At 36.2% G+C, this 26,869-nt stretch overlaps 3 protein-coding genes across 3 annotated transcripts in view; 1 reads left to right on the top strand and 2 right to left on the bottom strand.

The window, feature by feature from the left end:
- Positions 1-26,869, top strand: part of LOC113492829 — a 143,034-nt gene that overhangs the window by 37,462 nt on the left and 78,703 nt on the right. The gene's annotated exons all lie outside the window — the stretch shown is intronic.
- LOC113492831 (dachshund homolog 1-like) lies at positions 22,751-23,980 on the bottom strand. The gene is made up of 2 exons (XM_026870510.1): positions 23,687-23,980; positions 22,751-23,509 (listed from the first exon to the last, which is right to left on the bottom strand). Exons 1-2 carry the CDS (start codon positions 23,735-23,737, stop codon positions 22,799-22,801), a joined length of 762 nt encoding a protein of 253 aa, XP_026726311.1. The 5' UTR covers positions 23,738-23,980; the 3' UTR covers positions 22,751-22,798.
- Positions 24,050-25,565, bottom strand: LOC113492833. The gene is made up of 2 exons (XM_026870511.1): positions 25,170-25,565; positions 24,050-24,822 (listed from the first exon to the last, which is right to left on the bottom strand). The coding sequence occupies exons 1-2, from the start codon at positions 25,212-25,214 to the stop codon at positions 24,529-24,531; spliced, it is 339 nt and encodes a 112-aa protein (XP_026726312.1). The 5' UTR covers positions 25,215-25,565; the 3' UTR covers positions 24,050-24,528.

Raw genomic sequence — 26,869 nt, 5'->3', positions numbered from 1 at the left:
CTTCGATCAAAATTATTCGTAAACTTATTTAACATCGATATATCACCGATATGTCGAATATATTACTAATTAAAGTCAGGGAAGTCGCGAAGGCCGTATTATCGTTAAACTAAATATTATACGTAGTTGTAAATGAAGTAATACGAACCTGCTTTGTTAATAGAATACGTCGGGCTAATAAAAATATTGAATATTTAAAAATATGATGAGCAAAACATCAGGCTTTAATGCGTCAAAACTTATTTAATTAGGATTTTATAAATTCATTCGCAATTTCCAAAATTCACATTTTTAAACTTAAAGAGGTAGGCTATAGTTGGTAGAATAGCTTGCATCCGAACTATTTACAGTGAAAGTAAGTGAAAACGAGAAAAAGTACAAAATACAGATAGATTCCTATTTTTTTTTACCTGACAACGTCAGAAGACGGGTTATGTTTTTTTCCATAATTACATTGCCTATACAATCCTTACTGAATATATTAATGGCAATGCGATACCTACAGCCATAGTTCACATGGCAGTGCATTGGACCATGTCGACGATTCCCGGTGCGCGCGCAGGCTGCGCGTGAGTCGCGCCCGCGCCGGCGGAGCGCGACCGGCGCCGCCGAGCGCGCCTGTCGATGTGATGTAATCACACAAGGTCGTCAAGCACCACGGTACACCATGACACCAGTACTTACAGAAGGTCTACTTTGTAAGGTCATTTGAATAACAATTCCAGTATTTTTAACGGGTTAATGGTTGAACATGTTAGAATATTTTTGGTTTAGAATATAATAAAAACATAAACATAAATAGCCATGGCTAGAGGCGGGCCATTCTGTTGTCAGAATGGCCCGCCTCTAGCCATGGCTGGCTGCGTCCTGTTCTCATTTCTTTTTCTCTTTAAATAAAAGCACCCGTAGATTTAATCGGTGACAATTGTAAGGCAGTTTTATCTGAGGAATAGAATGATAATAGATTTAGATGGGTATAAAGACAAGACCAAGTCAATCCTCGAAACAATAAAAAAACAGTTATCAGATTATGACACATCAATTTAATAAACACGTTATAGTTTGAAAGACAGCATGACTGCACGAGACATGTTTAGACATTAATTTATGCTTAATACTTCACAATAGGTACTGAATGTGCGTCACGTATGCACTACGACAGTTGCATAAATCAACAAAATGAAATAAATACATAGATAACCACTTGTAATATCCGGCTGCGGCGCTAACTAGGAAACTAGAAAAGTAAGCTGCTAAGACAATAACCGTTTCAGAACATCACATCCCACTATGATTGTTTTCAAGCATCGATCTACAATAAGTTTTTTATTGTTTATTGAAACTTAGTTAAACGTATGAGATTATGGGTTTATTTATCACGTTTCCTTTCACCCACTTCCGAGGCAGCTAAGCATATATTACATGATCTTGTTGTTTAGTATTTGATGAAGTAGGTACTATGTATATGTATATTGTATGACGGGTCTGATGTAAATGACCCGGGAATAAGTCCCTTGAAACAATAAAAAAACTTTTTTTTAATAAGCTGTTGTCACTGACTGCACGGATAGCCGAGTGGTTGAGGTCACCACGCCAAACCCACTGTGCGCGTCGTGACGCGGGTTCGATCCCCGCGTAGGACAAGCACTTATGTGTTCCACAAATGCTTGTCCTGAGTGTGGGTGTCTTTGTGCATGTGAGTTGTATGTTTGTAAAACCCCCCGCGACACAAGGATTAAATTCCTTACGGAGTCGTTTTATAAAAAAAAAGAAAAAAAAAACGAATTTTACCTTTAGGAGTTGGACTTCTGCACTCTTCGCATTGACGTACTGTCACTAGAACCGGTTAATTTGTATACAACCAAGTTTTTCTGCGACGCACCATAAATCATGTTTCCTATCATAACATTTAGGTCCTGATTTGTCTTTGATATGATCTGTTCCAATATGCAATCGACTAAAACGAGCCACACTGCATAGTTTTGCAACCCGTGTTTCTTTATATCATAGAAATATTTTCACTTCTTTATTGAATTGTGCTAGCTGCAAGCGATGCATTAGTGCGCCGTATAAATCGGGAAAAGAAGAAACAATTTCTAAATAAAAAGAGGTATTCATCAGAGAATGTATGTTTTTATAGCGGCAACAATAATAAATCATTTATAAATTGCAACTGCCCAGCTATCACAGTTTGAGAGGTAACAGTTAGATAGATGGACATGCTGAAAGACAGACATCTGGATAATAGGGTATAAGGTCCCGTTTTTACCTTTTAGATAAGGAAATAAAAAACTGCAATCGTCGCAAGTAATTTCTTTAAAAAAAAGTCAGCACTTGGATAAACTTAGACTTAATTACGTTGACACACAAGCGCAGGATTTACACAAACCAAGTTTTTGGTTTAAAACCTTGTCATATGGACACGTAGAAAGTACCTACGCGACAACTTATTTACACAACAGTGCAGTTAATGATCCCATTTAAATGCATTAGCATGTGCCAGCAGAGGTGAGACCTCTTTAGTTTCAACTTAATACATGCATTAGCTTAAAAACTAAGGACCTCTTTGGTACTATGTACGCGACGGCATTATGGATGAATGAACTAACGTTTCATGGAAGATATATTAGACCTAAAGATGAAAAATTAATGAAATTGAAGGTGTGTTAATAAATCTACTTAAATTCGACTCGCTAGTCGAATTTGCGATTCGATAGTATCTATTCATGATTAAGGACTCTGGTTGGGTCTGAATCTAGTCAGGCAATCACGATAAATAAGGGTCAGTTAACCGTTGTATCATATGAGTATGAATCATCCTTAAGAAAAATGTTAATGAAGTTGTTTAAGTACTTACGTGACTTTTTGGTGTTTAAAGCAACTAGAGGCTTACTACATTCTTAACATCACTTCTCAAATTAAGGGTGAAGCCCTTCTGGCAGCATGAAGGAGCAATACAAGGCCAAAAACGGCACCCATTTCACTATTGCAATAATAATGCTTTAAGACGTGGATGTAGGTCCTCAAAACTGTCTCAGATAGCTTGGACTTGATCAGGTGCCCTTTAATACATAATCTCCATTATCAATAGATGACAAAACAAATCAACATACGTAGATCATTTTATCTCCAAGACTCGCAACATGTTTACTCTCCTCCGCATCCAATAAGCAAGCGAAGATTCGCCGAGTCCCTTTGGGAATGTGAATGGAAAAATAAAAAGGGGTGAAATGGATATTTCTGCCTTTGTATGTAAAATAAAAATGCAAATCAAATTAAATATTTATTATACCATTTCTTAAAACTAAAATACAACACAGTCAAAGTTAAACAATTAAGGAATAAATTAAATAAATACAGTTAAGTGTAATTCGTAGAGTAAAATTGTTCAATGATGCAGACAGCTGATAAATTTGTACTTCGTAGTCATGGGGTAATAGCTGAAAAGTGCAATTTGATCAAATTTTCTAAAAGCTTTGATCAAATTGCACTTTCTAAAAGCTTTTTGCAATAAATGATCTCAGTTTGAAGGTTGAAAGTGTACACTCTAGTAAATAGTCGTTCATCATGAAAACGTCAGAGCGTAGTTAAATTAATGGCTTGTATTGTACATAGATGGCTTATTTTCAGGAGCATCACAATATTTTCTATTAAAATTACCAGTTCTTATGTTCTCTTATTCTATTTGTTAACTTGTGTTGCTTCGGTTTTCTTTCAACTTTAGGTGCTGCTATTGTCAGACCTCCTCTGTAAATGTTGAATAGGACGTCTTCAAGTATGGCCTTAGCCATTGGGAGTGACATAGGAACATGTGGTTTAATATTTGTAAAGCTATCTAAATCTTCTGTAGAGTTGTCAGGATCTGAAGATTCAATCTCTTCGTCATCTTCAATGGTTTCATTTAAAAGATCAAAGAAATTTAGTAAAGGTTTGTTTGAGGGTGGTAGGTGCCTTTTCTTAGTTTTGACATTTTCTTGCACTTGTTGTGTTTTATCATCTAGCTCATTCTTCCATTTATCTTTTTCTTTCATTTCAGGTGAATATATATTTTTTTCATTTGTCTTTGAACTATCAGGTATACGATTTGCTGCAGGAGAATCTGATTTAGATGTAATAGGATCGCTAGTGATTGGGTCCAAGGATGAATTTAAGTCGTCTGTCGAAACTGGCGATGCATTAGTTTGAACACTGTTAGCTTGCGATGCCAAATTTGCATTTGGATCTATTAAATAATTAGAATAATTATCTAATAGTGGAGTACTTTGTACAATTTCATCCATTGGTTGAGTTGAGTCGTCCAACAAAACAGCTTTACTATCGTTAAAAGTATCGTCTCCATTGGAAGGCTGATCAAGAGAATCAATATCGTCAATATAATCCGCCGATAATTTATCTTTTTCTATGTATTCATTATCTGAAGATCTTTTATCCTCTATAATTTCTGGTGAAGAATTAAGCTCATCTGTAGGTAAAGATACTTCAGAATCTGAATTAGATGGTTGGTCCTGAATCGCACTGTCATAGTCTGCAGAAGAATTTTCTAAGGGCGAAACAGATTCTTTGAAAAACTGTTGTTTATCTGATGGTTCGTATGAGTCTTCATAATCTTTTAATTCGGGTTCATCTAATGCTTGCAGCCTATCTGGAGGAATATTATCGTTAGTAGGAATGTTGGAAAGTAGTTCTGTGTCTTTTTGATCATTGGACAAAGGCAAACCATCGTCCTTTATTTCCAGGTCTTCAAAAGTATCTACAGCTGTGTCGTCTGGTATTACTTGTATACCTAATGGCGAAGAAAAACTATTATCCTCAGTCTCTGAAGAAGTCACGTTATCTGTTGTCGAGTTTCTATTTATATTACTTTCCATTTGTGATGGCCAATTTCCAGTAAAGTCTTTGGAATTTTGGTCATCGGAATCATCCTTTACGTTTATGTTGTCGACAACTGTATCATCAAGAGTCTTCTGTACCTCATCGTTAATCAATGGTTCTGTATCTATTGTATTATCAAAGTTGTTGAAAGGGTCTGATGGCGCGATGGAATTCATGGAAGCAGGATTAACAGACTCATCTGTTGGAACCGGTACATCTTGAACGGCATCCAACAATGGACCATTTTCTGTGTTGTCCATTAGACTTCCATTTGTTTTTAGTAAATCGTTATTGGTGTTGGGAGTTATATTGGGTTCAAGGGTTTTATTTTCTGACATCAAAGTAATATCTTCTGATAGAGGCATGTTGTTATTACTTTCTTTGCTTTGATTAGCCATAATAGTTTCGTCTCCAATTGAACCATTAGTTCCAAGACCTGATGGGGAAATAGGTACCAAAGTACTTTCTATAGGTATTGGTAAACTGTTATTATCAGTTTCCTTTGAAATAACAGTTTCTTGACTCGATGTTGATGACTGATTGACTGGTTGTGGCAAAATGTCCATACTAGTTACATTAGAAGCTGGACTTAACTCAGCTGTCTCATCTACTGGTACGAAGTCCACGTTTGTTCCATCTGTGGTTTTATTTTGTTTTAATAAAGGTCCATCTGGCTGCTTTTTATTTATCAACATGCTACTAATGGTTGTATTAGATATCAAAACATTCAGCACCGCATCATATACAGCTTGGGACGGTTTATCTGTAGGGAATAAAGTCAAAGTTGCATTTTTTATAGCATCTTTGACTAGAACTGACTTGTCAACCATTTTGTTTGAATCTTGCGAGTCCTGGGGAGTGTTGCTTCCCATGTCCTTTGTTTCTGAGGGCTCTTTTTCAGTGGGTATTCCTAAATCAGTATCAGGATTGGTAATATCGAATTTTGATGTATCTGAAGAAATCTCTTGTACTGTTTTTGGACCTTCATCATTTTGATCCTTTTTGTTAAGTTCGTCGCTCAGTAATGACAAATCAATTAAAGGCAAATTTAAGTCTGGAAGGTCTAGAGAAGTCTTATCTTCAGTTTTGGTGTCTTGCACTTCTAGTTGACCTTCATTCATAGTATCATTTTCAGTTGACTGATTGACTGATTGTAAACTGCTTATTGGTTCTTGGCTTATTGGATTAGATAACGATGAGTCTTCTACGAACGATGATGGAGTGTTTGCATTATTATAACACATAGAATTTCTTGGCAACGTTTCGAAGATTGGCAACTGTGAGTCGCTTTTTGTAACGTAATTGGACGAAGCGCCATTTAATAATGGCAATTCACTGACAAAGGCGTCGGCGGTTGGATTATCAACGAGAGTTTGAGTTATATTCGAACAAGGGCTTAAAGTTGTATTGTTACTTGTATCTGACACTGTTTCAGGAGAATTATCGTTTTGTGGTTGATTAGGCGCAGGTGTGTCTCGCGGTAAATTGGTCGGTATATAGAGAACTATTGGTGAATCAGACTGAAGATTATTTACACCATTGTTTATAGGAATAATGATGATAGAAGTGCCTGACCCTGCGTTACCATTTCTTAAAGGCGGAGAAGAAATAATGTTGTTAAGATTATCATTAGATATTGGACTATCTATTGGTATTTCAAAGCTTAGGGGACTATCGTTATTGTTTGGAACGTTATCAGGATTTTGGGACACCGTAGATGGTATGTTGTTTTGCACAAAACCGGATGTAGTATTCGGATCATTAGCATCATTAGTAATGGGTATTATTAATTTGTCAGTGGGTTCATCTTCTGTAGAGTTGGCACGATTTACGTTCGTGGGTGTATCTCTACTTAAAGGTACGTCATTATTGATGTCATCATAAGTATTGATAGTTGGTTCAAGAGAAACGTTCTGTGTATAATTACTAAGATTCTCTTGAGTTTGATCAGGATCAATTGACGTCTGATTTACTGGTTCGTTGTCAATTTCCGCAGTTTGTAGTGGTATCGGGTCCGCTGTATTCATATTTTTATCTGTTGAATTAGAAGGGATGCTGTATATTAAACCAGTAGTAATTAGTTCTTCAGAATTTCTTTCGCTTGTTGCAGTTTTCGTAAAATTGAATGCTTTACCGAATGGATTTTTTCGCTTGAAGCTGGCCTTAAAATATTCTCGTTCTTCTTTTAATTTATCATATGGCTTAAGAAATTGATTTGCCAGCGACTTTTTCAAGCTTTTAGAATAGCTGGTGGGTTCATATGATTTCGGCTTCATTGCTTTTTGTTCGTTTTGAGTAAGCGGGAAGTAGCTCCAATAGTTGGGTCCCCAAGTTTCCATTACGCTTGTTGGATATTGAACATCTGGGAAACTTCCTGGGCCTAGCACACGAGGTTGTGTATCGGATGTACATTTGTCTACAGCCGAATCTATTTCGTTCTTCTGTTTAGGATTTTCGAAGTTTAACTGTCTGTTATTGAGTTTTCGTTTCATTTTCATTTCCCTTTTCAAGTTGTTAATATTAGAGGGCGCAGCATTTTTTCTTGGCGTATTAACTTTGTACGCGTTATAATTCTTTCCAAAGTTAAAAGTATCTTTTGGAGAGTTATCCAGCGGATATTCATTTTCTGGGAAGTTGTATGTTTTGTACAAGAATTTATTTTGAAGGGGTTTGTAAGGTTTTGAGTTTTGTTGTTTGCCAAGTTTGCTTGCCTTTGGCTTAGTCGGTGAGTATATTGACGGTTTTGGATTGATCGATTTATAGTTGTTTGGGTACGCGTTTAAGGTGGACTTCCGAGGGGTCGACGGCATACAATGCCGACATGTTATCTGTAAAGAACGTCTTCTAAGTAAGCGGACATATTTGATGACACCTACAGGGTATACTTGTAATTTTGTATGTGTGTATGCATCAACCGTATCTTTTTAAAGTAAATTCTCTGAGTTTTGTGTGCTCAAAGTGTATTTGTGATGTTATATAATGTTTGTTAACAACTACATGTATTCTAATCTGAACAAATAAGATTAAAACTAAGCACACAATGGTACTGAAGCTAAATTAAGAATAGAAAACCGGTTTCACTTTGGTATGTGTAAATTTAAATGTAGGTAGTGCGATATGCAACCGAATTGCAGCAAAAATATTGCGCCTGTCATAGTACAGTATTGAAAACAATAGATAAAAACTCACCTGGAGAAATATAACTATCACTAATGATAAAGTCACCTTTTCACGGAATCCCATTACATTGAAATGTTCTAAAAACTTTCGCGCTTTCTTCTTATATTCGTCTTATATTTATTATCTTTGGAATCGTTGTACGTGACCATCTTTACTGACAAGGAAGTTTACTATTAACCAATCCTTGATACTGTCGTATCATTAACTATGTTGCTACAATCTTTAGTTAGTGTTTCTGGTTGATTAGAGATTGAAATATTACGTAAATCTTTTTAAAAATTGCGTCCTGGTTGTAATTTTACTTTTATTCATATTTATTTAACTAGCTTGTGCCCGCGACTTCGTCCGCGTGGAATAGTGACTTCCGGCAGAAAAGTATAGATAGCTGTGTCCGCGACTCCGTCAGCGTGTAACTCCTTGTGTATTAAGTTAATGTATTGGTAATATTTATTATTATTATTTATATTGGTAATATTGTTTAGATCACGTTCACATAAGGCTTAACCCTTTATAAGACACAGAACTTAAAAATATTTATAGCTTTTAAACTTTATAATAATGTGTTAAGGTTCAAATTCTGGTGGCAATATAAGTACCACTGCCTTATAAAGGTAAGGTAAAGGTACCTATAAAACGAAAATACTTTAGTGCAAAGCTTCCGGGTAAACTATATTGAAAGTTGACCCGTCCGGCACGTGAACATAAAGACTTTTAGAACTGCTAACACGGGAAAGAGCAACATACAACTGACCATGTGAGAAACAACTGACACTGAGATCTACTCCAGCAACACGAAAAGTCTGCCCTTGAGCCTTGTTTATTGTCATTGCATAACACACCGATACTGGGAATTGCGTCCTTTTAAATTGGAATGGAAAATTATTTGGTATTAAGGGTATTCTGGGAATAAAGACGGTTTCTCCTGCACCGCAACCTGTTAAAATTTGAGCCTCGATTATATTTTGTTGCAACTGGGTTACTTTTAGTCGAGTTCCATTGCAAAGTTGTGGTGGTTTTAAATTTCGGAGCATAATAATCGGTATCCCAATTTTTAAACAAATTTCATGAGAGGGAAGTCCGGGCATATTTAAAGAATTTAAAAATTCTATCGGGTAATTAGTGGCTTCTTGTTCATCGACCATTCTATTTATTGATCTATAAACTTTGCTTTCCCCCTGTATATTCGACAGTATTTTGTTATTGATCTCAGATGCCTGGTCATTGCGAGGAGTTAAAATAGATCTTTCGCATAGCCAAGAATTGTCCCTATTTAATATATTTGTTACGTCACCGTAAACCGACGATATAAGATGTGGTTGAGATTGCACCATACAACATAATTCAGGCGTCAGTATAAGTTTTCCTTGGTGTAGTTGTGGATAGGTACCTTCACCAATCTTTAATAATGTGTCAGAAAATTGACTATCATCCGGGTTATCTCCAGTTCTCACTCGCATATTTATAGTCAAATGCACCGATTGTATATCTCGCCATAAATAAGAGCTTTTCAGGCAAGCCCTAACCTCATCAGCTCGGGTTCCCCGTGGTATTACCGGTAAGGTTTGTCGGAAATCACCACAAAATAAAACCGTGATACCGCCCATTGGTCGATCATTTTGTCTTATATCCCTTAAAGTTCTGTCTACCGCTTCTACTCCTTTTCGATGGGCCATCGTACATTCATCCCATATGATTAAACTACACTCGCGTAATACCTTAGCTTTGTCGCTATTTCTTGAAATACTACAGGTTGGATTTTCCGTGCGATCTAAATCAATTGGTATTTTAAACATACTGTGAGCAGTTTTACCTCCTGGTAGCAATGTTGCAGCTATCCCTGATGAAGCTACGGCAAGAGCAATTTTACGCTGATTTCGAACATAAGCCAATATTAATTTAGTCAAAAAGGTTTTTCCAGTTCCTCCAGGTGCATCTAAAAACCATATTGTTCCCAAATTATTTTGAACACTATTGCACACGCGGTCATAAACTGAACGTTGTTCTGCAGTCATCATTGGGACACCGTTTTCTAATGTTGTCAGCAGTTCCGTTAAATTGTAACCAATCTCTGCGGAATATTCCCTATTAGTTACCTCTCCGACTGAGGTTGGTGTTGGCAAACCATATTCACAGAGTGATTTACCGCCTACTGCTGTTAAGTCATCCTGAAGAGCTAATAAGCACTGATTTATGGCAAGATCACGGAAATTATCATTAGTTGTGCCTTCATCATTGTTAGGTATATTTCTAAGAAAGTCTTCTGAAAATTTTTCTTTATATTTTTCCCATAATGTTACAGCATCTGACAAATTACAAAATGTGAGTAATGTTACAAATAAATGGCGTAACCGTCGTGGATTATCACTAACACAGGATTCTGCTAAAGCGTCATCCCAATGCTGATCATTTTCAAGCAAATGACGCGCTTGGCAAGCTGCTTGATAAGTGGGATAAACAACATCGTCTACTTTTCTCAAATCTATAAATGAGGTTGGTCCTCGCACGGTATGTAATAATAATCGCAAATAGAAACACTCAGCGTTGTTAGGATGAACGGTGTACAATGGTGTCTCTACCAAGAACATGTTCTTTAAAAATACCTGACTCGCCATCTACAGGCCTGCCACGGCGTCTTCGATTAAAGACACCCCGTTGCTTATCGTAGGTATAATACGATGGAACTTCCTCATACAAAAGAGATTTTGCAAAATCATCAGTTTGGCAAAGTCGAAAGAATGCTAATAAACTTGTTTGTCTAGGGTTCTCTAACCGTTCTGTGACATTTTCGGCGTTGAAATATATACGTTGGCCGCCTTCAAGATGAACATCCAGATGAGTCACAGGTGGATATCTTTCGTGAATGTTGAAACTTAAGATCCGCCACACAGCTTCTGAAGAACTTATATATCTGCCTGACTGAAATCTTGTAACTTCATCATGTTCATTTCTCAAAGCAAATGTAGCTTGGTCACTGCCCTTATTAATATACTTACAAATATATTTTATTGACTCTACACTATTACACATTTCAACATTTATGTGAGCTTGAAATGCTCTGGACAACACAGGAGAATACGGAACGACCCACCTATTATCTAAAGTAACTTGTTGTCCAGACACTCGCTTTTCAACAGTAAAACCATCATTATCTCTTGAACGGCGACGATATAATGGGTATCCATCATGTCCTGTTACAGTGCCATCCACTAAGGCTTTTGGATATCTTTTAGTGCAACGACCGTCTTGCATGCAAGGAGAATTCCCGTTAAACGAACCACATGGACCATGTATCATATGAGTTTTAACAATGTCGTATAACACGGGATCTGCAATCGGACTTGGAATTTCAGCACTGATTAAACTGTCTACATCATTAGGTCGAACCTTATCTTTTAACCAAAGCAGGATATGTGCGTGAGGTAAGCCGCGTTTTTGCCATTCAATACTATACATATAACACAATACTTCTCCAAAAATTTTATCTTTGGTAAGTAGATCTATCATTGATTTTAATTTTAAATGAAAAACTCTTGCTATGATATCATGGCGGTCATGCGGTGCTTGACCCTCAAGAAGCTCCCGAGTAATTTCATCCCACTTAGGATTGGTAGTTACAGTAATAAATAAGTCGGGACGTCCATATTTTCTTACGTAACAAAAAGCATCTTGAGTACGTTCGTGCATGTATCGTGGACCACCAGTAAAAGAAGAGGGCAAAATAACTAAACGACCCATATTCACCGTATCGTTATCTTGCTGCATGGCGTCGCGAAGGTGCACGTATTCTTCAACGCGCAGCTGCCTTTGATTAGATCGTATATAAACTAATCTTTCGGTTTCAATTTTTGCGTACATGTCTACAATAAACTGATTGAATAAGCCACGAAAACGTTGAAAGTATACAAACCTATTCCGTCTTACTTGCAAGTGGTAACAGTAAAATTGAAGGCATGAAATCTTTTTATTATAATTAGGTGCGCCTGTACGCGGATCAGTTTGGTATAAAGCAAAATTATAACCATCTTCCCCTCGACAGTATATCAAAGGATATTGCAAACTGTCGTAAGCCCTGTGGGTTTCATAAATACGTTGCAAACGATTATCTCTGGAACGGATAACGATATCACGCCTATCACATTCCTGGTCGACCAATACCACAGCAACTTCATTCGTGGATGGAGCATTACAACGCCCAGGGTGTTCCTGAGTTGGACGCCTATCGGCATTTATAACAATTTTATAATTGTTATCATCATCTCGAGGAAGAGCTTCTAATGCCGATTTAAAACTGCATACATACGAATTAACCTGATGCAACATGTTCTGAAGTTGTGATATGAGTTCAGTATTTAAATTCGGGAAATATTGATTTCTTATATTCGACTGTTCGTTGTAGTCGGATACAAAATATATTTGAAGAAACTTAGGTTGGTTTTCAGGCAAAAGGGATCCTATCTAATGGTAAACCTGACCTTGTATCTTAAAAGTAGGCATGAAATGACCTTCTGAGATTTGTTGAGCGCCAAAGGATGTCATTTGAAATGCACTATTATAAGTGCGAATATTATCTAAAAACTGTTTAGATTGTATATGTTCCCCTAAAAGTAGTGATTTCAAAGGTTCCGGTGGGTCTTCGAATGAAGGCAAATTTATTTTACCTGTAGAACAACAGAAACCAGCTGACTCCTTACTCCACTTTGAAGCATTACAAAAACGACATACCACGTTCATATCGCCTATTACAGAAGATGATCCATAATCAATTGTGAGGTTATAAGCAAACCCACTTTTATATTTGTCGGACCAAGCCACCGAATTTCTAGATTGATCTTCTATGTGTACATCTAAGTTATTAAGGCTATGTCGAAATCTGTCTGCAGTAAGACGGGCCTCTCGCTGTTCGTCCGTTTCAAGAGACCGAATATTTTCGATTCTTAATCTTTCATTAGACAAACTTACTGATCGTTCTTGTCTCAAAGAATTATAATATTCGCGTACCGACTCTAGTCGTTGTTCATGCTCATGTGCGTCTTCGAGAGATCGAATAACATTATGGTGCACCCTATCATTTGTCAAACGGTCTTCATATTGAGTTAAAGTTTCAGATTCTCGAGATAAAATATGACGTTCGCGGTCAGCTGTGAGACGCAATTCCCTCTCAGTGTAGGTTTCTGACTCGCGAGACAATATATGACGTTCGCGGTCAGCTGTGAGATGCAATTCCCTCTCAGTGTAGGTTTCTGACTCGCGAGACAATATATGACGTTCGCGGTCAGCTGTGAGACGCAATTCCCTCTCAGTGTAGCAGTTTCAGCATCTCGGGATAACACATGTTGTTCTCGGTCAATGGTAAGCCTCAGCTCTCGTTGAGAAGAGCTTTGAGACGCCCGTGATGTAGCTCGTCTCGCTCTGTCAGCTGCTAATCGCATCTCTCTCTCTGGAGAGCTTTCATTGGCTCGAGAGGTTGAGGCACTAACTCTCATAGAGTTTAACCGATGTGCTCTTTCCTCTGCCGATTCTTGAGAACGCGCATTTCTCATCCTTTTAGCATCTCTCGAATTTCGAGATAAAGATGGTCGTTTTTTAGGTGGCATTGTGTATTTTTAATCGACGGTAACTGAAGCTACCTTACACTTACAATTATATATAGTTATTATGTAATAATTACGAAAATAAACTATTAATACAATTAAACACTACCAAAATAACTAATATAATAATAACGAAAATAAACTATTAATATAATTAAACACTACCAATTACGAAAATAAACTATTAATTTAATTAAACACTACCAATTACGAAAATAAACTATTAATTTAATTAAACACTACCAAATTACGAAAATAAACTATTAATACAATTAAACACTACCAAAATAAATAATATAAAAATTACGAAAATAAACTATTAATATAATTAAACACTACCAATTACGAAAATAAACTATTAATACAATTAAACACTACCCAAATAACTAATAGGTGTACCTACTACTAATACTATTAATCTAATACCTATTATATAAACTAACAACAAAACAATTCTAAAAATAAACTATTCAAAGACTAAAAGTCGTGCTGATAAGCACGGTTTGCAAATAACAATTATTGATTGTCAATAAGGTCGAACAGTCTGAACGTCTGTTCGCATCAACAGCCAAATATTGTATGACGCTCGAGCGCGGACCCCCCGCCTTTTTATACCTCCCGCCACGACGCGCGTCGAGCGCGGCAACCGATACACAAAAATAATCCTTATAGCATGACTCTGTATTCACGCGCGATTTCTTATTATTTCATGTATAACTTTGGTGTTTCTACACCGATTTACATGATTCTTTTTTTATTGAATAGGTAATAATGTTAACTTTTTTAATTGGGGATGAGTGATAGTGTTGTAAACGTTAGAGTAGACAAATACAATCAGAAATCTCCGAATTGCTAAGCTATCGGGAGTTTCACGTGTTATTGTGAGTCAACCATAAAAGTTAGACATATGCTGTCGAGGAATATTTTTTATATAATTTTAGGGAGAATATTTCCGTCATACATGATTTCTATGTAGCTTTAACCTATAAGCCTGCACACGTGACGGAAGCTTAAAAAATGGAGTAACTTACCCCGTTTTCCCAATATTTCCCTTCACTGCTCTGCTCCTATTGGTCGTAGCGTAATGAAAAGTATACTATAACCTGCCCAAGAGTATGAAGAATAATTGTGCCAAATTTCGTTAAAATCCGTCGAGTAGTTTTTGTTTCTATAACGAATATACAGACAGACAGACAGACAGACAGACAGACAGACAGACAGACAAAAATTTTACTGATTGCATTTTTGGCATCAGTAGCGATCCCTAACCACCCCTTGATAGTTATTTTTTAAATATATTTTATGTACAGAATTGACCTCTCTACAGATTTATTATAAGTATAGATATAGATGAAAAGTATACTATAACCTGCCCAAGAGTATGAAGAATAATTGTGCCAAATTTCGTTAAAATCCGTCGAGTAGTTTTTGTTTCTATAACGAATATACAGACAGACAGACAGACAGACAGACAGACAGACAGACAGACAAAAATTTTACTGATTGCATTTTTGGCATCAGTAGCGATCCCTAACCACCCCTTGATAGTTATTTTTTAAATATATTTTATGTACAGAATTGACCTCTCTACAGATTTATTATAAGTATAGATTAATATTTTTTTTATTTTTTCAGGTAATTTTTGTAGCCAGCCATTTGAATAGTTTGCTGTTTGTGTAAGTAAACGAATAGTTTTAAAATCGATTTTAATACTAATAAAACAATTTGGTTATGGGGACAGGCTTTGTTAGTATCTGAATCCATTCTTATAATTATTTTTATCTTGGCCAGGTAAATATGCGCGACTACTTTTTAGTGTTATAAGTTTGACGTGTGTGTCTGTTGCCTGCCTTTTTTATCATAGCTCCCGAATTTATTACGAGTTCAATTAAGTTTGTTTTCTATTAAAGGCGAGTGTTAATGTTATAAACTGTGAGGGAAAAGTAGGAAAGAATAACCGAATCTTTGCAAATATTCTCGTGTGTGAACTCAAACGAAAACGCACTGAAACAGGATATTGAAAACTTAGTCAAAAGATTTTAGTTTCGTGTTATTGGTGTTGATAAAATGGGATATGGAAAAGCGATAGTCAAGTCACAGTATCAATTACTACATCTGTCTTTGAAATTCTGCTAAAGATGACACGACCGAATGATCAAAGGATTAAACCCCCGACAGTAACTTATACTGTAGGGGTTTTAAATTTTTCTTGTTTCCCATGATGTTTCGACTTCATATCAATATTGAAAAAAAAACATGTCAACAGTTTTATGAGCTTATATTATAATCTACAACATATTGACTAAAATATAAAATTACATACACTCTACCCAGTGCATGAACTATCGTTATCTTCATTTAAAGTAGTTTCTATACTTCTGCCAGCTTGCAAATCTTCAACGCGGCCCTCGGAGCTGGTATCTGCTGTATAACCATCATTAATCATCACACTTGAGTCCACATTGTCATCAGTTTCTTCAAATAAAGGCTCTTGTTCATTGTCCTGTATGGAAACCGAACTTCCATTCAATTCTGTACTGGGTTCGTCTGACGTCACAATTGGACCCACTGATGTATCATTTTGACAGTCTCCTTCATTTGCGTTTGCTGCATTATTTCCATAGTTTTCTTTTTTGCATTCTTTCTCTAAATGATCAATAGTTTTCACTAATGCATCTATATCGCTAAGTAATTCGAGCACATAAGTAATGTCGTCACATTCTGTACACTTTCCTGTTAATATATTTTTTAATTCTTTTTCGATTTCGATACTACTGTCTGTAGTTTGCTCGCACTTTAGGACTGGTTCTTTGACTTTTAATGCCTTAGGTTTTTTAGTCTTGATGAAATCTGTTTTCGCTTTTATGGGTTGTTTTTTCGCTTTTTCTTTTTGCGCCGCTTTAATCTTCTTGGTGTAATCAACTGTGGGCCTTGTATTAACTTTTTTATCAGTTAGTGACTTGAATAACGAAGTGACTTCAGCAGAGAATGGACTTGACGATAGATAAAAGAGGTTAGAGTCATCTACGACACTGCTTGGATGCTCAACAGTGGGGAAATAGTCTGTGTTGAGGGGGTCGTAGTTTGATTTGCTTGATGCTTGATATCTTGCAGGCGTTACTGATAGAGAAGGAGGCTTCAGATGTTTTAAACTTGATGTAAGCGCTGACTCGTGTTTTGTTGGATAGCATAATATGCTCTGAAAAAAGTAATAATATTGTTCTTAAATAACGTCCTGGTCCTTTCCTAACAATTTTTGACTAACAAAATAACTTGTGATGCATAATATTAGTTCATTTGATGCGACTGACTGACAGATTTTTCTTGCCAATAATCTAGTTCATAAGTTTCATATAATCAGCTGTGTGACTCAAAATTAAATTCAAAAATATTTGAGGTAGAGAAGAGTTTATGTAAATGATTATTTTATGGTTCATTTGCAGGAAGAGATCGCCTTGCAAAATGTAGCCTAATATTATTATGTGACGTACAGCCTTATATTATATTTTACAGATTTAATCACCGATCATCAGAAATGTTATTGCAATTGTAATTGTTACTTACTTTAAGAGTTATTAGCAGCACAAAAATTTCGATATTCATTTTGAACTTTAATCGTATTATATTTTACAACCTTCAACAAAATCACCAATAACTTTTTATTTAAATATATATACTAGATTCTAGATCAGTGGAAGAGCAAATATAAGATTACAGTCCTTACATTCTTTACAGAAATTAATAAAGATATGCCTAGGCTCATTAAAGTTTCTGGTTTTTATTGCGTTTTGCAAGTTTCCAGTAAGTGTTAGGCAAAACATAAAATGTCTATGTAATACTCCTGTGCGTGCGATATCGATGAAGCTTTATCATCGTAACTTATCTGTATTGATACAATGTCGTGTGAAAATAATATGTAATGACGTGATGCTATGATAACGCTGATATTAAAATATGATGTATCGTAATGGTTTTAGCTTACTCAATCATCCAATGAAACACAAATTTATAAAAAAAGGTATATTTTTTCTAAAAAGTTTGTCCAAATTTTTTGCAACATCGTTAATACAGATCAACGAAATAACTTTGGGAAGGAATTTGCTTTAGTCATTTGTTTTTCTTAACAACGCCCACATCCGCATCCACCACCACATCCTCCACCACAACCTCCGCCGCATCCGCCTCCGCAACCTCCGAATCCGCCGAATCCGCCATTTCTGCCGCACATGGCGAGGATCAGGATCGGGAGGAGGGTGTCCAGGTCGTTGTCGTTATCTTTGCCGATGATCTGAGGGTAGTAGCCGCCGTAGCCTGGGTAGTACTGGCACTGGGCCCAGTGCATCTGCGGAACAAGACACCACATTAATATCGTCGAGATTTATCGATACATTATGTTGACAAGAGGCCAACGAGTAATTTTGAGTGGTTGAGGACAGTGAGCATTAATCATAACTAATTTATTCGTTCATATTCATTAGTGTTTGTGTAACTGATGATTTGATTGGTGTGACGAGAGGTTTCTTGCTCTTAAAATGTTTTTGTTGTTGACTAAAATATATTTTTTTCTTTATGGCTAGAATGAATTGCGTAAGACGTCTTAATTCAATGCCTGTCGGTTAAGAATAAGGAATAAATTCGCGACATTTGACATTGGCGTGTTTTTTTCAAAGACAGCATGTTAATAGACCGTCGTACTTTGTATGTTTTGGGAATTGGTTGCCTCCCACTACAGAGATGTGGGAAGCTTTGATGTTATATTCGTATTCCTGGGATTCAGTACACGAAAACGTAATTATAACCAGTCGTTGGGACTGACACCATTATAATGTGTTAAATACAGAAATTGACTGCGTCGATATTATTAAACATTCTAAGAAATTCTTGCAGAAGTGTGGAGATAAGTTGAGCATACTTCTGACTTGCAAGTAGAGCATTTTAACGACGTATTTCATTCAATAGAAACGAGGCAGGTACAGTTTTTTTTCTTTTCTCAAAGTTATTTACCTCTACAGAAAACTTATTAAAGGTTGGTAAAAAGCAATGTTTTCCGAAACTATGTTTTTCTTTCCTAGAGGTCAATGGTTAGGGAGTGACCTTGCGTGTACAACTGACGTTTACGACTTCAAGTAAGACTTGTTAACCCACCCTCATGACCCCTGCAAAGTTATCGCTTTCAACCCTTAATTACAACCCGTTTACGACTGTAGTTAAGTGATTGCATTAGCAGATGGAGTTTATAGTTCCTTCCTAGCTCGCATAATGAAAAAAAATATGTTTGAAAAAGCAATAAGTTGTCCTTTTTGGATATCCTTCAAAATTGAAAAGATATTTGGGCTATCTATATTTAAAAAGGCGTATTTGCTTCGAGATGGGTGAAAGGTAAAGAAAAGATTACGATTTATCTCTGGATAAGAAGTTACATTTTACATCAGTCACTTGAATGTATGGAAATGACATTCCTTTTCAACACTCAAACAGTCACGTCACTTCAAACTTATCCTTTCAATCAATTCAATACATTTAGGTAATTCCAAAAAATTTAACTTATATGGCCAAATAGTGGGTAAAAGGTGCTAACATAAAAAAATAATAAGTTTTTTAAATAAAAACTTACGTTAAGCAGGACCAGAAGGGCGGCGCAGACAACAAACTTGGTGGAAGCCATGTTGGTTCTTTTCGTGTAAACATACGCAACCCACTTTTATATATTTTCTTGGTAGCTGTATTACACTATTGTGCAATTCATAGTTTCCTAATTCAGGATGTGTGCCATATGAGGCACGTAGGACAGTGATTACAAATTATTTTAAAATAACATTGATATTGATAGCAGGAATTCGCTAGAATAATAATTTTGTTTTTATTTCCGTATTATTAAACGGTATACAATAATCTGTTATTACTTTATGACAATTTTTTTTAAATTACCTTTTCATATCTGTTAAATTTTAGCTACAAAACAAAATTATATTTTACAAGATAAACTTGTTAAAACGTATGTTTTCAAATAAATTCATTGTTTTTAGTACCTACATATTTTTGTATTCTATTGTGCAATTATCGAAAATAAACATTTCTTATGTTAGCATAGATGTACAAAATATACACATCTTCAAGCTAGACCACAGTTTTAGAACTTACAAATCCTATTGATCAGACTCCACTCTAGAACTAAATCTTATACAAACGGAACGAATATCAAAAATGATTCTTTGAAGTCTTTAAAGTGCGACCTTTGTGTCAGGTGTAACAAACAATAGACAACACATTAAATGTATTCTCCAAACATCATTGTTTCTGAGACAAACAAAGAAATACACATTGTATCGTGTGTGGGATACTTGTAGTATTATTTTTCTCTTGAATGGCACAATAAAAACTATGTAGCTTCTAATAGGAAAGGTGTTGCTACATTCATCAATGCAGTATCCTAATCTATACTAATATATAAAGCTGAAGTTTGTTAGTTTGTTTGAACGCGCTAATCTCAGGAACTACTGGTTCAAATTGAAAAACTATTTTTGTGTTGAATAGACCATTCATCGAGGAAGGTTTAAGGCTATACAGAATAACAGTCTAGGTATAAATCATAACTTATATCTTCTAACCGACGATGTTGCGGGCAAAAGCTAGCGATTTTATAAAAGCGAGAATTTGTATGTATGGATATTTGTACTCTTTTACGCAAAAACCACTGAACGAATTTAGACGAAACTTGGTACACATATAGCTCTTTTACCAGGATTAGCACATAGAATAGTTTAATCAAAATTTTATGTTCCTGTTGGTTCATTTTTGATTGCAGCGTGCGCTAGCTTGTATAAAATAAAAAACGCCTGATGTATTTCAGTGGTATAATTGGTTTGGTAATCTATACTCGAGTGTATACCATTTTTTAGCTCTATTCTATGCGACCGATGCATCTAAGGCACTTTATAGGCAGTTTAATAATACGTTTTATGGTTTAACGAGTGTTCTATGATTCATTGTACCTACAATAGACTAGATACAATAAAATGAAAACGGTTTCCCTCAAAAATTGCTGACGATTTTTTCTCCTGTTTATAAATGCAATATTTATATATATGATTCATGTTTGAAACGCCTTATTAGTCTATCAGCTGTGCAAAGGTTTATAGAGCTTAGATCTCCTAGTAGTCTGATGATATTGAGTTCCTTAACGATTACCGAAATTCAACTAGGTTATGGGCCATTCCATATCTGGTCAATATGACCAATCGGACATTTAATATATATTTTTCTTCGGCCCTTTATTGAAAAAGAAACTCAAATAAAATTTTGATATTCTCTACATGGCTCGATCAAATATCTAATATTTTATCACCTGTTGCCATGTAGAAATAATTAATTCAATTCAGGAGTGAAATCTGGTGAGACAAATTTTCATCTCTTAGAAATTTCTTATAAGGACTGTATTTCTCCCCCGAATCCAAAGGCAACTACAAGCTTTTTTGTGATTATAATTAAAAACTCAAAAGAAAACACAACATACATTGACACTTAAAAACATTTATTATTGCGCCATGTCACCTGTTAAAGCAAAAATGAAAGTATAACGGTCAAAGACAAGTAAAGATAAGAAAAATTGGCAAAATAAACTTTCTCAAAATTGAATGTCTCATCTTGTTACATTGTACCACTCTTCAGTTTAATCACAATTTTGACTATTTGGCATAACAATAGTGATGTGCAAGGTTTCAAAACTAAAAACTTTGTTACAATTGTCGTTGGAGTTATTGTTGCAGATGCTTTCACAATTGTCGTTTCCGCTTGTGTTGCAATCACAATTGCTGTTGCAGTCACAAATATTACTGGTGTAGCAGTTATTATTATTGCAATTACAACTGTCGCAGTTGCAGTTACAGTTATTACTGCAGTAGCAGTTGTTATTATTGTAGTTGCAGCTGTCATAGTTGCAGTTACAATTATTTACATTGCAGTTGCAGTTATTATTATTGCAGTTACAGCTGTCGTAGTTACAGTTGCAATTATTATTGCAGTAGCAGTCATTATTATTGCAGATGCAGTTGTCATAGTTGCAGTTACAATTGTTACTACAGTAGCAGTTATTATTATTGTAGTTACAATAGTCGTAGTTGCAGTTACAATTATTATTACCACAACAATAGCAGCCCGAGCAACTATCGCAAGCACCATTATAATTGTTATAATTAAATCTTGATGTCAATAATAGTGGAAAGATATCGTCGAATCCAAACTTGTCATAGAAGTCGTCATCATCGTCATCATCTTTTACTATGATGACGTTTGGCTGGTTGCTCGGCGGTGGGGGATAGACGATTGTAGGTTGATTACTTGAGTAGTACGGAGGGATTCTTGGAGAAATCCCGTTGTACGCGCATGGTGGGTTCGGGTTGTAAGGGATGGGATAAAGTCCTCGACAGTATGACAGATGAATCTGAAAGAGGCAAGACGTAGGATTTCTTACTTATTTTAAATTCATAAGCATAGTTAGTTAGTTCAAAAAAGGCAACAGGCAAGACAATAGCGCCAATTATGAACATGTTTTATTAATATATTGGTGATTCTGCGTGTGAGAAAATAGTTGGTCGGTTTTGGTACAGAGTACACTTAAGATATTAAAAATAAAATTATTTAACCCATATAGCGTTAAAGATGGAGGTGGAGACTACCAATGGAGACACATAATTGTCTAACATTCATGTTATGTAATATAATTTCCCTGGGCCCATTAGAAATGCAATTGATTACAAATAGCAGCAAAGAACAATTAAAATAAAAGCATTTATTTATTTTAATATTATAAATTGACTAACCTGTATGAGAACAATTGCAGTAACCTCTTTAAGTCGAGACATCTTGGCTTAGGCTTTACGAATGACTGAGCGGATCATTAATACCCATTTATATCATGTTTTCTTTGTGTTTTTAATGGGCCACAAATATTTCACAAGAGCCCGTGTGAAGCACGTGTGGCAGAGATCACACTAACCTCTAATAGATACTTAAAGTTTTTTTAAAAAATAAGAGGAACATTAATATAACTGTGGCCTTCTACTTAGTTATCATAATACGCTTAAAAAATAAACAAAAACAACAAGTGAATATTCACAACACAAGTTTATTCGTACGTAAAACACAGATCCCGCATCTTAACGGCATGTACAACAACTATTGCAGTTACAATTGCTATTGCAATCAGCAGCTCTAATTATAAGGTTGATCTCGTTGGCTCCCTGACAGCCGCACGAACTGTCATCGTTGCAGCCGCAGCTGTAGGAAGTATCAGAACAGCCGCAGGTTGAGTAACCTCCTCCACAGCTAGGAATGGGGAAGGGGTAAGGGAAGTAAGGGAAACCACAGCTGTTACATCCATTGTAGCCAGTAGAGCAGCCGCCGCCGCAGCTGCCCCCGCAGTTGCCGCCACACCCGCCATTGTAGCCTCCATAACCGCCATCGTATCCTCCACATCCGCCTCCGCACCCGCCTCCGCAGCCACCATTGCAACCGCCGCCGTAGCCTCCGTATCCACCACCGCATCTCCTGTTCCTCATGGCGAAAATGAGGAAGTAGAGAAGATGGTGATACTTGTCATCGTCATCGTCTTCAACGATGATTGGGGGCATGGGGCCAGGGAAACCGGGGAAGAAGGCAGGGCTAGGGCTGGGAGGGTAGCCGGTGATGCCGCTGTAGCCATTGAAGCTAGGCACGATGGGAGCAGGCTCCGGGATGTAGTCGCAGGGCTTGTAGAGCGCGGGGACGACGACTTGCGGGCTGGTCTGGACGGCAGCCGCCAGTGGTGGCCCACAGTAAGGCTGGTTAACGTACTCCACGCGGGCACCCTGGCCGTGCACCTTGCATACCTGAGCAAAAACAAAATTTGTAAACCGTACTGTTTGGTAAGGAAACCAAGTCTTTTAGAAGCCCTTTGAAGTAATTTTTATGATTGAAAAAGAATAATGTGCTTTGGATTGCACCTGTTTTTAGAGTGTGAGAGCAAAAACCTAATTTTTTGAGGATATTGTAGCCTGTTTACTTACCTTCCACAAAAGAAGGAGAGCAGTGAATACAAATAGATGCTTAAAACCCATTGTAGTGAAATGTGGTTAATGACAACCATAGTAGTGACTTATATACTATGTGTTTCTAAATCAATCGGTCACAAACGTATGACGTAATAATATTTTCATAAACTTTGACACGTATGTGCTACAGGTGAAGAAAAAGTTAGTAAACATTTAACTATCGATTCACGGTAAACACATTTCATAGAATTTCGTAGACCTATTTTCAAACTAATTTAATAGGTATTGGGACAGGATTAGTAATAAAACAAAGGTTTTTAATTATGTGAATATAATGTATTTAATAGGTAAAACAGTATTTTATATCTTTGAACTGAACGGAAGATAATTTGTTTTTTATTTTCACTGTCGACAAAACGGCAGCAATACATACAGTTTTTTTAAATGTTAGGTATAATATTCGGCAATAAATTTCTGATCTAATAGACGAAAAACTCTATAAAAAGTAAATTTTAGAAGTTAAACTGATCACAAGCTTGTTTTCTACAAAATACTCGAAAAATACGTCAACAATATAGCAATACGTGCAAATGTGCTAATTTTAACCTAAATTATTTCAGTGCGTTCAATTGTAAAGAAAGGTATTTAATTAACAATTAATTGGAATACTTTGGCGGTCATTCGATATTTACAGAATGTTTTGATATTTTGGCAACATTCAGTGCTTATATTTTAAAAGAAATACTAGAAGCCAAAGAATGTTAAACCTGTGAAATGAGTACCGAAAGAATTCACTAAAATACTAAAAAGAAAAAATACCCAGACTGAAGTTACTGATCGGTGTATTATAGAAATGCTTAACCGTTGGCTTGTTGGCCCTGGCAGACCGGGTACGGGATGGGGTATGGAATCGGGATGGCCTGGCAGCCCCCGCCGCCCCCGTTGCCCCCGCAGCCGCCCCCGCACCCGCCGCCGCAGCCCCCATTGCCTCCACATCCGTCAGTTAGAAGGAGCAGAAGAATGGGCAGGATAGTCTTCATACCGTCGTCATTGCCAGATTTTACAATGATGGGGTATGGCGGAGGAGCCCCGTAGCCGGGGTATCCCTGTGATCCCAAGGCGCAAGGGTACTGCGCCCGGATCACGAATACCTAGAGAACAAAATTAATCTTTAAACTTTCCATGAAAAAAGCTTTTGATGAAATCCTAAACCGGAAGGACAAACAAAGAAACAATTTAGACAGACTTCCGAGAAGCTTATCACCGCTGTTAGAAGATTTATACCTAGCTATGTTAAAACCAACTAAAAATATTTGTTCACAACACTTCATAAACACAACAAAAGAAACGGTTATTTTTAATTTAAGAATGTACACAGATTATAAATAACAAAGGATTGATGTTTGAATTTAGAATGTATTGAGCACAGCTAAAATAAAGCGCGAAATCGACGATAAAATGAAATGTCTTGTGAAGAATAAAAGTGATTGATTCTTACGTTGGAGAGAAGTAATAGAGAAGCAAGCCACGCTGCGGACGCCATTGTGAATGGTTTATTTCGCGAAACTAATCGAGTTCTCTTTTATACGAGCATCTAACTGACAATATCAATGATTTCAGTAACATTCCCAGTATAAAGTCATCGTTATCTGATGCTACCGAAATTACTTAATACCGATGTCTCGAGTCACGTAAGTTTGTGTAAGTTGTATATCGATATGTTTATCGTTTATCGATTCTATTAGATCAAAGCTAGATTATTTACTTTACTTATCATTTCATATATTTACCCTGTTCAGGTAAGCCCTCGTTGGTATAATTATTAATTGATGTTAGTATTTATATAACATTTAATCTTGAAAAACTTAATAGAAAAGAATGGTCATAAGTTGCTAAAAACGTTTTATGCTTTGTGCTTATTTTATTTGAGCTATAAATAAAATTGTTTATCAAAAAATAAAAATAAAAGAAACAGTTCCAAAAACCAAAAAAATATATAAATATCATCATATCTGCGTAATGTGTAAAAATATGTGTGTATCAAGTATGTTTCTAATAGAAAAACAAACATGTTTTTATGGGCCTTCAATGACGGATTGGGGTCCTTCTGTGGTTTGAAGTTCCCGGGAAAAATCACTCAGCCTTCAATAAATAATAATATAAGCCTCAGGTATAAGATTCGAATGTTTTAAATAAGTCCCATTTACCCATTGTACCTCTTAATTATTAGCCGAAGGAAAAGGATTTTTGCAAAGGTTTTAAAAAGAAAACGAAAAAAGTAAGCCAGATATTTCTTTATTTCAATTTTGGTTTCAGGTTCGTGTGAGCAAAAGACATATACATACATGCCATTTACACAAAATGATCAATTATTCTCTTCGCAATATACTCTCATAATGTGTACCTAGTTGAACTGTAAAGCACGATTTATTTCATCTGTTTTTCTTATATAATTTTAAATCAGTTTATTCAATACATAATAAGCGATGAATACAACAAAAAAAACACATACATAAATATTTATGTGTGCAATATCTAGCTGTTAAAGAAATATATCCATTTTTACATTTGTTTCGAAGTACTTATTCCTAAAATTAACCCCTCACTATTGTCCCCTTTATTAGCAAAGGAAGATAAGGAGATAGGGAAGAATCTTAGAAAGTTTGCTGTCGTCCTCTTCGATGATGATCGGTGGTGGCATGGGTGGTGGGTACTGGGGGTAGTAACCAGGACCACTGGCTGGGAGGACTATCGGGCCTGCGCTGCAGTCACCAGCGTATCCCGAGTAGCCAGGCGCGTAGGAGGCACGGCCGCGGCTTTGATACGGGCAGGCGTTGGCGACCTGAAAAACCATAGCTTGATATAATAGAAATAAAGGGTTTTTTAAAGTTTATTTGCCTTATCTTTAAAGAATAAAGTGCACCAAGGTTTTTGGTTTTTGAAAAAGACTTCCAGATTTAATGCTCATTTCATTTTCAAGCAATTGTGCAACAAGCATTCGTGGAACAGTGGGTTTGGCGTGTTGACCCTAAAAGCTCGGTATTTATGCACAATATCCGAAACAAAATATTTATCTGCTTAGTCGTCCATATCAAGTCCCTATTAAGGACGGATTTCAGCCTCCCTGGTTACTAAGTACTGAAGTTTATTACTTGACCCGACTGGATATCTAACTCTCACAGTCGCAAACCACTTACT

Source organism: Trichoplusia ni, chromosome 4 (assembly GCF_003590095.1).
Source record: "Trichoplusia ni isolate ovarian cell line Hi5 chromosome 4, tn1, whole genome shotgun sequence".
NCBI classification, from domain to species: domain Eukaryota; kingdom Metazoa; phylum Arthropoda; class Insecta; order Lepidoptera; family Noctuidae; genus Trichoplusia; species Trichoplusia ni.
The sequence above is the reverse complement of the archived record's forward strand: the minus strand, read 5'-3'. Positions and strand labels throughout refer to the sequence as shown.

What these genes read in the sequence shown, in the direction of transcription:
- LOC113492831 (XM_026870510.1), bottom strand. Translation starts at nt 23,737, where the DNA reads ATGGGTTTTAAGCATCTATTTGTATTCACTGCTCTCCTTCTTTTGTGG. An exon ending in CTCTCCTTCTTTTGTGGAAG is followed by an intron (nt 23,510 to 23,686) that starts GTAAGTAAACAG and finishes GTTTTTGCTCAG; the next exon opens with GTATGCAAGGTGCACGGCCA.
- LOC113492833 (XM_026870511.1), bottom strand. Translation starts at nt 25,214, where the DNA reads ATGGCGTCCGCAGCGTGGCTTGCTTCTCTATTACTTCTCTCCAAC. An exon ending in CTCTATTACTTCTCTCCAAC is followed by an intron (nt 24,823 to 25,169) that starts GTAAGAATCAAT and finishes TTTGTTCTCTAG; the next exon opens with GTATTCGTGATCCGGGCGCA.